Consider the following 18,727-nt stretch of genomic DNA (forward strand, 5'->3'; position numbering starts at 1 on the left):
AGTACAAAATACATGATGTTGGGTCAGGTTTTTAAATTGGATCTAATTCTTTGTTGGAATGCATGGTCAAGCAGTAATGAGATTGATGGCCAGTTTGCAGCAGTACAATTTATCGCATTTGAGTTCTTCGCTCCTGTTTCTGGTGGTCTAAGTGTAAGGAAATACTTAAAGTTCAAAAATAATATGGTTGGGAAAATTGGCCTCTGCCAGTAGTGGAAATGAGCAGCTCGTGGTGAATTGGCTGGCCATGCTAGAATATGCCTGATTTTCTTGTTCATTGAAGTCTGTTGAAAGGAAAATCGGGCACAATATGGAATCGACTGCCAGTTTCATTTTGAGCCTGTTTTCAATAACCAATTTTATCCCCACTGTGCCTGTCGGGTATTATATCTCTTCGGTTGCTTCTCTTGTTTTTGGGAATGTTCATATTTTAAATATTAATGAGCTTGCAAGTAAAACTTTCTTTTTTTGCTCCTCCTCTAGGTGTCAGCAACATTTGCAGCAAGCTTGGTGACCAGTCCCGCCATTGGTGCTTATCTTTCAAGTAAATATGGTGATAACCTTGTGGTACTTGTTGCCACTGTGATTGCAGCATTGGACATCTGTTTTATCTTGGTGGCTGTGCCCGAATCTCTCCCTGAGAAGGTTCGACCAGCTTCACGGGGCTCACCTTTCTCTTGGGAGCAAGCAGACCCTTTTTCTGTAAGTATTCAATAATCTGTATTTGAACTATAATTAGCAAAACACTGGATTTGTTGCTGTAGTTTTGAATAAACCATACCCATGTAAAGGGTCATGCTGCTATGCATGTCTTAACTTGTACCCATCACTTGTGCTCACTGACCTCCATTGGCCTTTAGTTAATCAGTGCTGTGATTTTAACATTTTTGCACTTGTTATTGAATTCCTCCATGACCATGCTGCTTGTGTTCATCTCCAGCTTCATCAACCATCTTGAGAAATATGCACTTCTCCAATTCTAGCCAATTTTAATCACTCCACCATGTGCACTGGTAAACTGTGCCTTCAGCTACCAAGGCCTTGAGTCTTGGATTTTCTTCCCTCAACACTCCACATCTCCTCTGCTCCTTAAAAACATGCTTTTAAACAAGTTTTTAGTCACCTACTGTAATATCCCTTTATAAGGCTCAGTGTCAAAATTCTACTCTGGTGAAGCACCTTAAGAAGTTTGACTATGTTGAAGGCATTACAAGTAAAAGTTGTTTTATTCATTAATTCTTGAATGCACCGATATTATTTGACAGTGTTGCACATTGGTGATGTCTGCATCAAGCTACTCTTGATACAGAATTTCATCTTTCATGGAAGCACTCGTTCATCTTGCAGCATTAGTTGGACGAGTCTAGATTGTGTTGCATTTTTTGAGCAGACTGAGAATTTAATATTGGGAGCAATGTTGTGAACAATTATGTTAACAAAACAAAAAGGCTCAGTACACACATGTTTGATTTAAAAGCAGCTTTTACAAATGTGAATGTTTGTACCAGTTATACAAGATCTTAAAATCGAATAAACTGCTTTATCCAGCATGCTCATTCATTGTCCAAATCACCCATTCATGGCTTTAACTGTAGCTAAGAATTGGGTGAGAAGTTAATCTGGTCCAAAGAGGCAGGTTATAGCTTAGATATGATACTGAGGCTCGCAGCCAGCTGGGGCCTGCCAAATGCTGTAACAAATGCAAAATTACTTCCAAAATCTACTATCCCTCATCCCTGTTTGTCTTCAGGAATTTCAAGACAACTGTTAGTCCCAGTCACACTTTTTCCCACCAACCCTGCTACTATCTTTACAGCTGCATTGTTTTGTATTTTTCGTGCAGTGCCATTAAATTCCAGGATGCTGGATCAAGCATTGAAGGTTGTTTGTTTCTGATCTGAACTTGTACCATACAAAAGCAACTTAAAGCTGACAACATTTGTACGGTAACGTTGTTTCTTTTGTTACAGTCCTTGAAAAAGGTTGGGAAAGACACGACTGTGCTGCTCATCTGTATAACTGTATTTCTTTCATACCTGCCTGAGGCTGGACAATACTCCAGCTTTTTCCTTTATCTTAAACAGGTGTGTCTGCCAATGTTTTTCCCCCTTAAGCATTTCCTGCTGCCGTATACATTTTCAAGAATTGTTATTAATCTGTTGTAAACATGAGAATGCAAGCTGAAACACCGATTATTCTAGCCTCATGAAAATTGGGCTTTATTACAGAAGGCTAGCAATTATGTAAAGGTGTCCTTTTGGCTTTTAATCTGAACGTGATTTTGAGAAGGAAAATGTCCGTGCCAGTTTTTTTTCACCACTGCTCCTTCCTTGAAGATGCTTATCATTTCCAAGGATGTAGCTCTGCAGGCATCAATTGACTGACATCTTTCCCAAGTAACCATTATTTATATTTGAGCTTTTAACATGTCAGCAGATCACCTGGCTTTGAATGAGGGTTACAGCACTGTTAACTTTAGGCGTGTGCCCTTGCAGCAAAATATTGATCAGGAGAAGATTCCCGGAGGACTTAAATCAAAAGGCAGAACCCCAAAAATGATTACCTTTGAATTACTAGCAGAGCATAAGTAAATTAGGATAGGGTAAATGAGATTAGGGCGACTGTGATGGGATCAGTTTTCTGGTGAGTCCTAAAACTAGGTTGGGAGAAAGGATTTTAAACTAAACAGTGAGGGTAAGGCTCACGTGAGGGGAGATGTGGTAAAATTGAGAAATAGCAAGGCAATCGAGCAAGAAAACGACCTAAGTAATAACCGGAATGTAAGAAGAAGAGACAGTGCAAGTGCTCCAGCAGATATGGCCAGAGTTTGCAAGAATGGTTAAAATGTTAGAATTATCGCTTTGTGTCCAAATTCATTGATAAACCAAATAGGGATGAATATGTATAACCTGATGGTCATTATGTGGTTGCAAGGTGACCCAGGCTGAGGTCTACACAAGGGTATTTGACATTTCAGAAGGAAAGAAAGCGAGGAAAAGGTGGTGGGGTACCTCTGTTTAGTACAGTAGTGAGAGTTGACCTTTGTTCAAAAGATCAAGGGGCAGAATCCTTTTGGGTAGCAAGAAGAAATAGGGACGATAAGGGCCAGAATTCTCAGACTGTTTGCTGGGGGGTGGAATTCTCCTGTCCCACCGACAGTGCACCCCAACCACAGGTTTCCCGGCACTGTGGGGTGGTTTCAATGGGAATGCCCATTGACAGCAGCGGGAGCAGAGAATCCCACTGCCACAAAACACGGAGATGGGAAGCCGGAGAATACATCCAAGAAGTCATTTGTAGGAGTAATTTACAGCCCTCCTAACAGTAGCTACATTGTAGGATGGAATATACAGGGGGCAGCACAAGGCGCAGTGGTTAGCACTGGGTCTATGACGCTGAGGACCCAGTTCGAATTCCAGCCCTGGGTCACTGTCCGCGTGGAGTTTGCATAGTCTCCCCATGACTGCGTGGGTTTCATCCCCACAACCCAAAGATGTGCACGATAGGTGGATTGGTCACGCTAAATTGCCCCTTAATTGGGAAAAGAAATAATTGGGTACTCTAAATTAAACAAAAAAGGATGGAGTATACAGGGAGAAAAAAGTGGGGGCTTTTAGAGTGGGTGATTGTGGAGGGCCAGCATATTAGCATGGATGACTAATTGGTTAGCTAACGAAGTAGAGAGTAGGGATAAATGGATCATTTTCAAGTTGGCACGCTGTTACTGGTGAAATGGTGCAAGGGTCAGTGCTCAGGCCTCAACTATTTATAATCTATATCAATGACTTGGACAAAGGACCGAATATATGGTAGTTAAACTGCTGGTGGCACAAAGATGGGTTTGGGAAAGTAATTGACAAGAAGACTGAGTCGAGAAGGAGTTTAGCTAGATTAAGTGAGTGGGCAAATATTTGGCAGATGGTATTTTGCAGATGGTGTATAATGTGGGGAAAAATGTGACTTGTCCACTTTGGCAGGTGGAATAGAGAAGCAGAAATGGAGTGAGACTGCAGAACTCTTTGAGGTACAGAGGGATCTGGGTATTCTGATACAGGATTTACAAATATGCAGGTAATAAGGAAGACAAATGGAATGTTGGCCTGTATTGCAAGTGGAATCAAACTTAACAGTAGGGACGTATTTCCTGTAGCTGTACAGGGTATTGGAGAGGCCACATTATACTGTGTACAGCTTTGGTCTCCTTAAAGGATGTAATTGCATTGGAAACAGTGCAGATAAATCTCACTCATGATTACAGAGCCAAAGGGATTATCCTTTGAGGAAAGATTGAACAGGTTGGGTTTATACCCATTGGGTTTGGAAGAATGAGAGGTGATCTGAATTAAACATAAAAGGTTCAAGGGAACTTGACAGGGTGGTTCCTGGGTGGATGTTTATCCATGTGGAGGAGATGAGGATTAGGGACTCAATTTTTTAAAAAAAATAAATAAAAATTAGTGGTCTGCCTCAGGAGATTGAGATAAGTCGATATTTTTTTTTTCTCTTCCCTAGAAAGCATTGAAGGCCAAGTCAGGAATATATTTAAAAACTAAAGTAGATTTTGATAAACAAGGGATTGGAGGCTATGGGAGTGGACAAGAAAGTGGCGTCAAGACCAAAATCAGATCTGCTATAATGTTATCAATAGATGAAGCAGGCTCAAAGGGATGATTAGCCTCCTCCCCCACTCTAATGCTTGTGTCTTGATTCTCCCATTTATTTATTTATTCTCTCTGCTACCACCCTTGCCTGAACCCAAGGCACTGAGTATTTGGAGTGTCTTTGCCTTGTGGTGGAAATCAGCAATTCAGCCCATATCAGAGAGAACTTTTACTCGCCATCTGTAGGATGTATATATTTTCTTTGATCATTAAGCTTAAAAATAAAATGATCAAATGTTAGAAACCACGATGATGGAAAAAGTGCTATTTAAATGCTTCTGTGGTTATTTTGGCCATTTTAACTTGCATAGCTATCTATTAGCAAGGAAAGTCACCAATATCAAAATGTTTTTCAACCTGTTTGCAACCTTTTCTCTTCATAGGTTATCGACTTTTCTGCTGGGAATTTAGCAGCCTTTATAGCTGTGGTGGGAATCCTCTCTATAATAGCGCAGGTGAGTGTTGAATAATTGTTTGTCAACCTGCACTACAATCTGTTCTTCAAACATGTAATGATTTGCCACCAAGAAATTTAATCTAAATTCTACCATCCTCAATAAAGACTAACATTCTATTTGTTTTCCTAATCACTTGCATGCATACTAACTTTTTGTGATTCATTATTTTCCATTATTAATTCCCCAGACTCGCTGTCTAGAGGATCATCGTTCACTTTTATTTTTTTCCTTTTTAAGTACCTAGAAAAAGTCTTGACTATCTATTTCTAGCTAGCTTTCTCTTGTTCACTTAATTTCTACCTCATAATTTTTTTAGTCATTCTTTGCTGATTTTTATACTCGATCCAACCTTCTGAACTGCTACTAATCTTCATGTGATTGTATACTTTAAGACCTTTAACTTCCTTAGTTAGCCACAAATTATGCAACCTTCTCTTAGAGTCTTGCATTCCAGTGAGAAAGGAAATTTTCTGAGTATTATGAAATATCTCTTTAAATGTCTGCTAAATCTCTGTTGACCTACTAATTAACCTAATTTCTCAGTTCACTTTAGCCACTTCTGCCTTCATTCCCTTGTAATTGCATTTTTTTAAAAGTCTGAAGCAACTAGTTTTAGACCCATTCTTCCTCAAATTTAATGTGAAATTCAATTATGTTATGATCATTGCTACTTAGTGGGCTCCTTTACAATGAGGTCCATTAATTAATTCTGTCTCATTGCCCATTATCTGGTCTAAAACAGCTTGCTCCCTGGTGGCACAAACATTTGCTGTTCTAAGAAATTGTCCTGAATGCACTCGGTCAACTCCTCTTCCAAGCTACCTTTGCCAGTCGGATTCATCCAATCAATATGAAAATCACCCATGATTATGGCTGTACTTTCCTAAAGCTCCCTTATTTCTTCCTGTGTATGCTGTCCTACATTATGGTTACTTCTAGGGACCTATAAACAACTTCCACAAATGACTTCTTCCTTTTGCTATTTCTTATCTCCACCCAAACTGATTCTACATCTTGATCTTTGAAACTAAGGTCATTTCATTATTGTACTAATGTCAGGCTTAATTAACTGATACCCACCATCGGACAATTCAACTGGTATGTTCGAACGCAAACTTTTAACAATTTTTGCAACCTCTGATCGTGTCTGCTGGCATACTTTTTTTTTTTGCACTGCCCTTCCTGTCACACTCTGATTATCATTATCCTTTTCGCTACCTTGGTCTTTTGCCTTATCCTTTCCCTTTTGTTTGTCATGTCTTTCTAAACTTGATCTGTACTATTTGGTTCAAAGCCTTTGTACCGTGTTAGTTATAGGACTCACCAGAAAACTGTTTCCAACACCATTCACCTTGCCAATGGTTCTGCTCCCAGTTTCCCAATAGTCATGGCAGTGCCCCATGATACGAAACCTATTTCTCCCACATCAACTCTGAGCTATGCATTCAACGCTCTTATTTACTCTGACCATTTGCTCGGGTGCTAATTCAGAAATTAATCTGCTTTTAAAATTTGCAAGTCAAAACAAATACTGAAAGATGTGAGGGGAGAGAATGTAAAGATACTGGGATAGAATGTGCTGCTTAGAGAGAAAGATGTCATAATTACAGCACAGTAAGACTACGTAAAGACTACTGCGCAATGCATTTCCACCATCTACAAGACACCAGTCAGGAGTGTAGTGGCATACTTTCCACTTGCCCGGATAAGTGCAGCCCAGCAACACTCAACCTTGCCCTGCTCATATCCCAGGAACTAAATTATTTTGTTTTTATATAAAGCATAAAGGATGGTGCATTTGAGTCTTGCCAATCTAATGTAAAAATTGTAATGTGGTAGCATACAGTGCATTTTATTTTCTTTTAATTAAAAAAAATGTAAGCGTATCCATTTTTTTTCAATTAAGGGACAATTTAGCGTGGCCAATCACCTAACCTGCACATCTTTGGGTTGTGGGGGTGAAACCCACTCAGACACTGGGAGATTGTGCTAACTCCACACAGACAAGTGGGCCGGGATCGAACCTGGTTCCTCAGCGCCATAGGCAACAGTGCTAACCACCGTGCCGCCCTATTTTCTTTCAATTTAATTCATGTTAAATCCGGTTTTTTTACTGATTCCAATTATTTAAAATTATTGATTGAAGAAATTTCATGTCCAGTGGTGTTAATATTCAGTTGTATTAGGCCAATAATATGCCCTCTAGTTTTATTCCACTGTACTTGCAATAAGCAAAGGCTACATATGAGCATCTGTAGAATATGCTTGGAAGAAGTTAATAGCCGTCAAAAGATCACTATGATCCGTTCTCTTCCAGTTGTCCTAGTTCCATTTTGTCACTGGCATTGATTTTAATGAATTCACATTCCTGTATTATATTTCCAATCTTATCCCCATTCTCACGAGTCCTGATGAGATGTGATTCCACGTGTACAGATGTTGTAAAATAACCCCTTTCCAGTAGAGCCATCCTTTCATTATTGCACCTCTGACTAAAATTTTCTTGGTTTGTGTTAATGATTAATTCATTTTGTTGAAAAGGAATATTTATTTTGGTGAATTCATGGATGGAGGGCAACTCTGGCCCAAATGGATGTTTTTCATCTTTCGGTGTTAGTAGACAAATTGACTCTGGGGGTACTACAGCACACCTGATCTCTTTTGCTACACCTATCTAGCTGGGCTAGCTGGATGGTAACCATGAGTGTAAGCAGTGATGTTTGTTTTATTGCTCCCTTAACTGTAACTTAACGAAAAGGGCTAACTCTGGGATCTTGTGATTTTTGTCTTGGTGCCAGATTTTGTGGTCATTTATTCATTGAACCTTCATAAAGTGTGTTTTGTAACTCGGCTATTACACAAATATGCTGGGCAGAATTAAGCTTCTATCCAAGACATTTTGGACAGGACCTGAGTAGAAACATGGAAGCAATAAGTGTTTTATGCATCCGTATTCGAACAAAAGATTTTTAATAACTTCATTGTTGCTTGTCAGAATGTTAAAAGTTGGCCATTGGTGAATCAAGGATAATGAGATTTTTTTTCTGCAGGAATAAAATATTTCACCCCAACCCCCATTCTCCTACTAAGTAGATTCTTCATCGTTAAAGGTGCAAAAGTTCTTTAAAAAGAATTAGGCTTGCATTAATGATTTTTTAACCATATTTTTGTTTTCACAGACTGTATTTCTTAGTATACTAATGAGGTCTATAGGTAATAAGAACACTGTTCTCCTAGGCCTCGGATTTCAGATGTCGCAGTTGGCTTGGTATGGCTTTGGATCCCAGCCCTGGTAAGCAGGCATGCTTCACTGGGATATTGGCATGTATTTTGTAAAATGCTGTTATAGAAATCCAGTGACAACACAAACCGGTTATGTAGAATTTTGAATGCGTGAACTTTCAAATTCCTGGTGTATGTTTGTGGCGGTCTGGTTTCAAGATCTCCAGATACAAATTATAATTTTGATCCTGAGTGGAAAGGATGAGCCTCTCTCTACCACGTGAACAGGATATTTAAAGTAAATATTCTGGCACTGTCTTTAATTGCCATTTGCTTTCTTAGGATGATGTGGGCAGCAGGAGCTGTGGCAGCTATGTCCAGTATTACTTTTCCAGCAGTCAGTGCTCTGGTTTCAAGAAATGCAGATTCTGATCAACAGGGTGAGTGATTCACCATCACAATTTTGATTGCAGCAAGCAAATTTCATGCTTAGTTAACGTTCAATTTATAATGAAAATGAGGAATGACAATTGAGGTATTGCCAACGTAAAAGTGTTTGAAGAGCAAATCTACATTCCAGCAGCTTGGAATACATGTTGATGCATGCAGAGGATTCCATTTTGGCAGTAAGATTTAGAAGATAAATTGCTTGTACTGCATTGGCACTTTTAGCCAGATTTTCTTGCTGTGCCTCTTATTAATTCAGAGTTATGCTTTTTGAATATGAGGCAAAAGAATCAGGAAAAATTATTTTCCTTTGCATGGCGTGTTGTGATTGGAGAGATTTGTGGAAGTTGGGGGTGGCACAATGGTTAGCATTGCTGCCTTGCATCGCCGGGGACTCTGGTACCAAAGGTCAGAATTGAACCCATCTGTGGAGTTTGCACGTTCTCTCCATGTCTGCTTGGGTTTCCTCCGGGTGCTCTGGTTTCCTCCCACAGTCCAAAGATGTGCAGGTTAGGTGGGTTGGCCATGCTAAATTGCCTAAAGTTTAGACTGGTTACGTGTCTAAAGTTGAGATTAAATGAAATGAAAATTGCTTATTTTCACGAGTAGGCTTCAAAGAAGCCCCTAGTCGCCACATTTCTGCGCCTGTTCGGGGAGGCTGGTACAGGAATTGAACCGTGCTTCTGGCCTGCCTGGGTCTGCTTTAAAAGCCAGCGATTTAGCCCAGTGTGCTAAGCCAGCCACTGTTTAGTTAAGACGGGTTACAGGATTACGGAGATAGGGTGAGGACATGGGGCTTGGGTGGAGTGCTCTTTCGAGAGTCGATGCAGACTCTATGGGCTGAATGGCCTCCTTCTGCACTGTAGGTATTCTATATGTTTCAAATAGAATTTGATATATGCATGAAAAGGAAACATTTACAGAGCTACAGCGATAGAGCAGCTGAGTGGGATAACTCTTTCAAGAACTAAATGACCCCCTCCTGCATTGTATGGTTCTATCAGTTGAGGACTGCAAATAAACTAATCTGTGCTGATTATTGATTAAGTTAGGGGTTCTGAAAGTGTGACTTGCTTCATAGTTTATTTTCTGTATGTAAACTAACAGTAAAATTGTTACTACATTGTGAGCTGATTGGTGTTCAACGCAGAGGCATCTTTGACTTCTCACCTCCTAAGTCAGAAGGTTAAGTTCAAGGTCTGTTTTAGGACTTGGTGATAATCTAGGTCAGGGGTTTTTCCAGGTTGCAACGCGTGGGTGGGTCGCGGACAAGATCCAGAATAGCTGCGGACTGCACTTTTGTTAACACAGGAAGTGTTTGAGATCAGGGGCATGAACACAGTCCTATCCTTGGATATCCAGTGAGAGATGGAATTGCGACAGTGGCGATGGGGATAATATCAAAGCAAAGGATAGTCGTTGAGCTCACTCGACTTGTGCTGGCTGTTTGCCGCCTCGCTCACTGCCCTTAGCCCCACTCCTGACTTGTTGCAACCGCTCAGTGTTGCGAGTCAGTTTCTGACCCAAGAATCCATTCACCGAGTGATTTATTTTGCCTCACACTAAAGTACTGGCCCCATGGCCCTTTGACAATACCAGACTTGGTGCTGTGAGACAGCAATGCTAACTACTGTGCCGCCTGTTATCTAGTTCCATGAGTTGACTGATCCGGAGAGATTTCAATAACCTCAAATAGAACTTCAAATAGAACTATCTATATTTGGGAAATATTAGAGATTCTGATAAGGAATGAGAACAATTAGCACACATTGACAATCGTTATGGCAGCAAGTGCAGCCAACACTGTTGCCTTCAGACATCAGCCATGTTTCCTGGCCAATTACCAGGACTGTTCTGTGCCCATCCAAGTCTTAGATCAGCTACGCATACCAAGTTGCACAGTAATTTTGCACATTTACTTCTGCACTGCATATCATCACAGCCATTGCAGAAGGAATATGGACAGACGATTGCAATTAGTATCGTACATCTTGCGTGCACAAATTAGTGAATGTGCCAGCTGCCGTGGAACATGCTCGTGAATGTTAACAAAATTTTCAAGAACTCCGTTATTCATGGTAGTATATTGCCTGCTGAGTTGGTAGATTATGCGATCAAGTGCCACTATAGTGACTGCAATACAACGTCTAGGCTGATATTCCAATTCTATATTGTTGAAGACTAAGGCTTATGGATGAGATGTTAAACACAAACCCAGCCTGCCTTTTCAGATGAAACCATAAACCATAAAATATTGCTTGTGGCCGCTTCCATATATTTGGCTTGATTTATTTTTAAGGTTCAGTTCTGCATTTTAATCTGTTTTGGAACATGCCTTTAAGACTTGGCACATATTTCATTAAAATTCACAATGACAAAAGTGGGAAATACTGAGATTGTAGTGAAAAGATATATTGTGTTCATGGGCAAGGGTGTGAAGGAAGCGGTGTATTGACATTTTGCAAGATCTAAGTTCTTGTTGTTCTTGAACTTTGCAACTGCCCATACCCCCTCATTCTCGAAATTAGGTATGTTTCACCCCCCCACCCCCTTGCTTTGCTTTGGTGTCTGCCAACATAGATATTTTGTGAACTTGAGTGAGGATACAGTTCAACTCTGTTTTGAATAAATTAAGTTACTAAACAAACAGATTGTTTTTTTAATCTCAGCACTTTAATGACTTTGAAAAGGTATCTGGGAGGCTTTGACTGTCACTAGTGACAATTATAAGGTTGAATTCAACCCTTTTACCTTGGTCTAAATGGCTATAATGTGCTACTGAGTAACAAGTGTATACAGAAATAAGATTGACTTAATCACATTCTTAAAAAATTAATAATTACTGCTACTCTATTGAAAAATGAAATGAAAATCGCTTATTGTCACGAGTAGTCTTCAATGAAGTTAGTGTGAAAAGCTCCTAGTCGCCACATTCCGGCGCCTGTTCGGGGAGGCTGGTATGGGAATTGAACCGTGCGGCTGGTATGCCTTCGGCTGCTTTAAAAGTCAGCGATTTAGCCCAGTGTGCTAAACCAGCCCTTATTGCTGTTCTTGGAGCCGTGATTATTCCAACAAAATTACATAGACAAAGACAAGAACTGTTGTCTATGGGTGAGTTGATTTTGGTTTTGCTTAATTGATGGCCTACACTTTTATTTTTGTTTCCTGTCATTAAAAGTTTTTTTAAAATTTATTGGGCTCCACCCAATGGTAATTGAGGAAACCTGCAAAATGGCCTCTGAAGTCATTCTCCTGTTTCAATCACTACATATTCGTGTTCGTTATCGCCTCAAAAAGGTTTAGTAAGATAGGAGTTTCATTCAAAAATGTTATTTAAAATGTCTTTGTTTTTTGAGATATACTGCAAGTGTACAATTTTTAGTTAAATTAATTGTTTTCAGAGTTAATTTTGTCATCAACTAAGCTGCAAGTTGAGTTTTTAATGCTCTTAATGACATGTGGCCTTTGGTTCTGTTCCTTGTCCTATGTCCCCAAGGTAATGTTCTGGCTCCTTTTTAAATCCCACTACAAATTTGCTAGTTAAAGTAGTGAAGGATTGTACTTAGAATCATACAATTGCAAAATGATACAGCACTACATCTACACTTCAGATAAGACACCCACATTGAAATCTGCTGCACACAGAAGCTGTAACTGCAATCTCCCAGCGGGGCAAGGATCACACAGTTCTTGTGTAGCGATGAACTGCCTGTCTCCTTCCGGACTGAAGCTGGAGGTATTTGCAACATCTCCCAGTGTTACACAAGAGCAGTCACGGACGCTCTTTCTCCATTGAGTGATAATTGCATACAATTCCCTGTCGACCGCGAGGGCAGAGTGCGCGTGCAGCTTCATGAAGATGTCAGTTTCCCTCATTCTGCACCTACATTACATTATATGTCAACCCTGCCCTATACAGAAACTGAACACTGGTGTGTGTGACCCAAGGCAGAGAATCTGTAGGTCATCCCTGGTGGTTGTTGGGATCCATTCATTCTGTGGACGGCTGCTCTGCAAATTGCATTTAGGTCATCATGGCAAACCAAAGGATGATTTCAGAGCGATGAGCTATTTGCTAACCCCAAAGTTGACTCCAGTGCAATTCATGCACATCCTGGAAGGTTCCTCTGTCCAGGTGGAAGTATTATACTAGCCTGCAGAGTGGGTGCCAACATTTTTTGTCATCTGCATGCTGCACAACCTCACTATCATGAAGTGGACAGCTTTTGCCACCAGTTATACAAGGAGGAGGGTAATAATGCCAGTCCCCTGTAGGCTGAGCCATCTGTGAAGAGTACAAGAGTCTGACATTTCTTACCTTCTCTCTGACATTGACTCTGGCAGTATCTGCTTGACCACAATTCAAACATTCCAAAGTAAGTTATCAATGAAGTCTTCCACAATGCATATAAAAAGGCAACTAATCACCTTTATGCATGACCATGTCCGACTTCCGTATACCTTTATCTGTTCTAATGTTCTATTGCAATGCTATCCCAGTGGTTGCATGTGACCGGTGAAAGGCTATTGGCATTCAGTTGAGGAGCCTCAAGATGACCTTGCAGAATGACTTCAGTCAGCTTTTGGCTTTGTCTCAATTGAAACTTGCATTTAAAAAAAATAAGCAGGATGAGGCCATTTGGCTCTTCAAGCCTGCTCCGCCATTCATTATGATCATGGCTGCTCATCCGGTTCAGTACCCTGATCCTGCCTTCCTCCCCATATCCCTTGATCCCTTTAGCCCCAAGAGCTATATCTAATTCCTTCTTGAAATTACACAACATATTGGCCCCAACTTCTTTCTGTGGTAGTGAATTCCACAGATTCACCACTGACTGGGTGAAGAAATTTCTCCTCCCCTTAATCCTAAAAGGCTTACTCCTTATCCTCAAACTATGACCCCTAGTTCTGGACTCCCCCACCATCGCGAACATACATTCTGAATCTACCCTGTCTAATCGTATTAGAATTTTATAAGTTTCTGTGAGATCCCCTTTCACTCTTCTAATGAATATAATCGTAACTGACTTGGTCTCTCCTCGCATAACAGGCCCGCCATCCCAGGAATCCGCCTGGTCCCTTTGCTGCACTCCCTCCATAGCAAGAACATCCTTCCTCAGATACAATACATCAGGTGTAGCCTCACCAATGCCCTACACAATTGCAGTAAACACATCCCTATTCCTATACTCCAATCCTCTTGCTATGAAGGCCAACATACCATTTGCCTTCTTTACTGCCGCTGTACCTGTGCGTTTACTTTCAGCAACTGATGCATGTGAGGACACCAAAGTCTCGCTGAGTATCCACCTCTCAATTTACACCCATTCAAATAAAAATCAGCCTTTCTATTTTTGCTTCCGAAGTGGACTATTTCGCATTTTTACTGCATCTGTGATGCATATGCCCACTCACTCAGCCTGTCCAAATCCCACTGAAACATCTCTGCATCCTCCCAACAGCTCAGCCTCTCACCCAACTTTGTATCATCTGCAAATATGGAGATAATGCATTTAGTGCCCTCGTCCAAATCATTAATATATAATGTGAACAGTTGGGGTCCTAGCGCAGATCCCTGTGCTACCCTACTAGTCACTCCTACCAATCGGAAAAAGACCCATTTATTCCAATGTTTTGCCTTCTGTCTGCTAACCAGCTTTCTATCCATCTTGAGACACTACCCGTAATATCATGCGCTTTAACTTTACTTAGTTATCTGCTATGTGAGACCTTATCGAAAGTCTAAGTAAACCACATCCACCAGTTCTCCCTGGTCAACTCTACTAGTTACATCGTCAAAAAAGTCTATTAGATTTGTCAAACCTGATTTCCCTTTCGTAAATCCATGCTGACTTCGTCTGATTATACCACTGCTTTCCAAATGCTTTGCTATGAATTCTTTGATAATGGACTCTAGCAATTTCCCTTACAACTGACGTTAGGTTCACTGTTTTATCTCTGCCTCCCTTTTTGAATAGCAGGGTTATATTAGCTACCCTCCGATCTATAGCAACTATTCCAAAGTGCAAATTTTGAAAAATGACCACCAATGGATCTACTATTTCTAGGGCCTCTTCCTTAATTACTCTGAGATGAAGATTATCAGGCCCTGAAGATTTGTCCGCCTTCAATCCCATTAATTTCCCCAAAACCATTTCTTGATTAATACTCATTTCCTTCAGCTCTGATAGCATCCTCACAGATGTGGCACTGTTATAAGCCTCACCTACATCTCAACTTGAACATGCTGACCGTAGTCAGCTTTTGGCTTTGAAGACCCAGCTTTGGACTGCACCATCTCTGATAGCATCCTCACCGACATCTGTGATAGCAAAGGCACAGGTGGAGTAGTCGAGCTAGGAGGATGAATGCTGTTTTCCTGAGAGAGGACAATAGGTGTGTGCTCTATGAAGAGACTGCCAATTCCCCAGGATGGTCCCTCAGCAATGCTAATAATCTGCTGGACCAATTACTTTCTCTTTGCACATTATAAGGCAGCAAGCTGTCATTACTTATTAAGTCTGAACTTCCCCTGGTGAAAGCTGTTTGTGCTGCAGTGGAAACTGAGCCATTAGGCACTGCAGCATCTTTGGGTCCAGAGGTATGCTCCTTGAAAGGATGGGCTCAAAGCTCTGTGCATTGCCCTGCACCATACGTTATATTGACTGCAGGTTTCCCAATTCATTGAAGTATTTTGTTATACAATCGTTAGTGTTCTCTTTTAGGCTGCCACATTGACATGTTTATTTGAGTTCTGAGCTGGTCTTCATGAGCTGATACCTGCTTGATCCGTGCTACATGCCAATTGAGCCCGGTTCCTCACCAAACTATACTCTAAATTACCCATAACATAGAACGATACAGCGCAGTACAGGCCCTTCGGCCCACGATATTTCACCGACATGGGAAGTCAAAAACTAAAGGCCATCTAACCTACACTATGCCATTATCATCCATATGCTTATCCAATAAACTTTTAAATGCCCTCAATGTTGGCGAGTTCACTACTGTTGCAGGTAGGGCATTCCACGGCCTCACCACTCTTTGCATAAAAAACCTACCTCTGACGTCTGTCCTATATCTATTACCCCTCAATTTAATGGTTATGTCCCCTCGTGCTAGCCATCTTCATCCGCGGGAGAAGGCTCTCACTGTCCACCCTATCTAACCCTCTGATCATCTTGTATGCCTCTATTAAGTCACCTCTTAACCTTCTTCTCTCTAACGAAAACAACCTCAAGTCCATCAGCCTTTCCTCATAAGATTTTCCCTCCATACCAGGCAACATCCTGGTAAATCTCCTCTGCACCCGTTCCAAAGCTTCCACGTCCTTCCTATAATGAGGCGACCAGAACTGTACGCAATACTCCAAATGCTGTACACAATAACATTAGTATCTGAGCTGGTCTAATTCATATTCATGTTGCTGTTCTTCAGCTGCCTCACCAGGTTGTGCTTCTTGGGTAATGGAAAGGAGAAAGGTAGAGTTGTAGTGAGGGAAGACTGGTGGGAAGCCGAGAGGTGCATGAACATACTGGCATCATTGGTTTGAGCTCTACTGCTAGCCATGGCTGCTGCAATGATGGTGAACACCATCTCCTTCATGGTGCTAAGAGCATGTAGCTCTGCCTGTTTGGTTATGCAATACCTTGTCTTGAAAAGAGAGGGAGAGAAAGAGAGGTGTTATAATTGTGGTAGTGTGCTTGTTTGGATAATGAGTGGACTGTCTAGATTGAACAGTGGACTGTCTGTTCAAGTTCTAAGATGTGGGTGAGGCTTGTAACAGTGCTAAATCTGTGAGGATGAGGTGAAGGTGTAGTAGTGATAATAAATAGTTGATGGGTGATTTATGGGGATGTGGTGAGATGAGAAATGTACGCCACTTGGTGTAATTGGTTGAATATGACATTTGTAAACGCATTCACTAGGCTTGGCCACTCATGTGAGGTCATCGAACTTCTTGTGGAACTGCATCCAGGTGCTCTGAGCTTGGGAGTCCTGGCATTGACTGTCTACTCCACCCCATTCTGAGCATGTGTCTGGAAGACCTCCTTTGCTCCACGTCCCAGGGCTTCTGTGCAGCGCCAGAAAACCTTGGAAGTCCAGTCTCTTCCAGGTAATGCCATCACAGGTTATGCCATCATTCAACATTTTCCAGTCTCTCTCAAATATTGTTGCTCTTCTTATCACCAAGAGGAATAACTTCACACTATATGCCACCTGCCATGTTCAAGTTCACTCACTAAAACTCCATGATCCCTCTGCGGCCTCACAACTTAACTTTCCCACCTAGCTATGCATCAACAAATTTAGATATGTTACACTTGATCTCCTCATTAAAGTCACTGTGGAAGACTTCAGAAACTTCCCAAAGATGTTTTAAAATCAAGCAATGGATCTTAAAACAATTACCAACACCAGGGAAAAGATGCTGGAAATTTTTTTAGAACCAAAAGTTGACCAGTCCACATGGCCTGATGGCCTGCATGTTCGGGGCTTACAAGATGCATTTGTCGAGGTTATAATCTTCCAAAATTTGTTAGATTTTGGAAGGGACCCAGCAGATTGAAAAATAGCAAATGTACCACCATTTTATTCAAGAAAGGAGGGAGACCGAAAGCACAACAGCAGAGGAAAATTGCTGGAGTCTATTATTAAGGAGGGTATAGCAGGGTACATTAGAAACCTATATTAGTATGGATAAAGGATGGGTTTGCCAACAGGAATCGGAGGGGTAGAAAGTAGGGATAAATGGGTCTTTTTCGGATTGGTAAGCTGTAGCTAGTTAAGAGTGCCACAGGGATCATTTCTGGGACCTCAACTGTTTATGATCTCTATCAGTGATTTTGATGATGCGTTATATTATGGAGTATAAAAGTAGGCAGGTTGTACTACAGTTGTGCAGGGCATTGAAAGGCCACATCTAGAGTACTGTGTACAGTTTTGGTCCCCTCATTTGAAAAAGGATAGAATTGCATTAGCAGTTCAGAGAAGGTTCATACAACTCATTACTGTGCTGAGGGGCTTATCTTATAAACAAAGGATAAACGAATCCCGACAGTGCAGGAGGAGGCCATTCGGCCCATCGTGTCTGCACTGACCCTTCGAAAGAGCGTGTCCACTCCCCTCCCTATCCCCATAACCTCATAACCTAACCTGCACATCCCTGGACACAAAGTGGCAATTTAGCATGACCAACCCACGTAACCCACACATCTTTGGACTGTTGCAGGAAACTCATGCAGACACTGGGAGAATATGCAAACTCCATACAGTCACCCAAGGCCGGAATTGAACCCAAGTCCCTGGTGCTGTGAGACAGCGGCGCTTGCCACAGTGCTGCCCACAAGTTTGGCCTATAGCCATTTGAGTTCAGAAGAATGAGAGGTGATTTTATTGAAATATACAAGATCCTGAGGTGACTTGAGAGGGTGAATGCTGTGAGGGTGTTTACCTTGTTGGGGGTGATTAGAACTAGGGCATACAGTTTCAGAGTAAGCCTACTTTTAAGACCTAGATGAGAATTTATTTCTCTCTGAGGGTCATTAATCTGGAATTCTTCTTCCCAGAGTGCAGTAGATGCTGGATCATTGAATTTGCTGAAGGCTGAATTTGATTCTTGATAGACGAGAGTCCAGAGTTATAGAACATAGAATTTACAGTGCAGAAGGAGGCCATTCGGCCCATCGAGTCTGCACCGTCTCCTGGAAAGAGCACCCTACCCAAGGTTAACACCTCCACCCTATCCCCATAACCCAGTAACCCCACCCAACACTAAGGGCAATTTTGGACACTAAGGGCAATTTATCATGGCCAATCCACCTAACCTGCACATCTTTGGATCGTGGGAGGAAACCGGAGTACCCGGAGGAAACCCACGCATACATGGGGAGGATGTGCAGACTCCACACAGACAGTGACCCAAGCCGGAATCGAACC

The 18,727-nt window shown here is 41.4% G+C and overlaps 1 protein-coding gene across 2 annotated transcripts in view; it reads left to right on the forward strand.

Annotated features, from left to right (window-relative positions):
* Positions 1-18,727, forward strand: part of LOC119970334 (hippocampus abundant transcript 1 protein-like) — a 104,702-nt gene that overhangs the window by 67,515 nt on the left and 18,460 nt on the right. For both annotated transcript variants that reach the window (XM_038804776.1, XM_038804777.1), the window contains exons 6-10: positions 484-702; positions 1,971-2,084; positions 5,045-5,116; positions 8,299-8,411; positions 8,684-8,781. In XM_038804776.1, coding sequence (XP_038660704.1) covers positions 484-702; positions 1,971-2,084; positions 5,045-5,116; positions 8,299-8,411; positions 8,684-8,781 — 616 coding nt within the window. The remainder of the gene's footprint in view (positions 1-483; positions 703-1,970; positions 2,085-5,044; positions 5,117-8,298; positions 8,412-8,683; positions 8,782-18,727) is intronic.

The sequence above is a fragment of the Scyliorhinus canicula genome, chromosome 8, assembly GCF_902713615.1.
Source record: "Scyliorhinus canicula chromosome 8, sScyCan1.1, whole genome shotgun sequence".
NCBI lineage: Eukaryota > Metazoa > Chordata > Chondrichthyes > Carcharhiniformes > Scyliorhinidae > Scyliorhinus > Scyliorhinus canicula.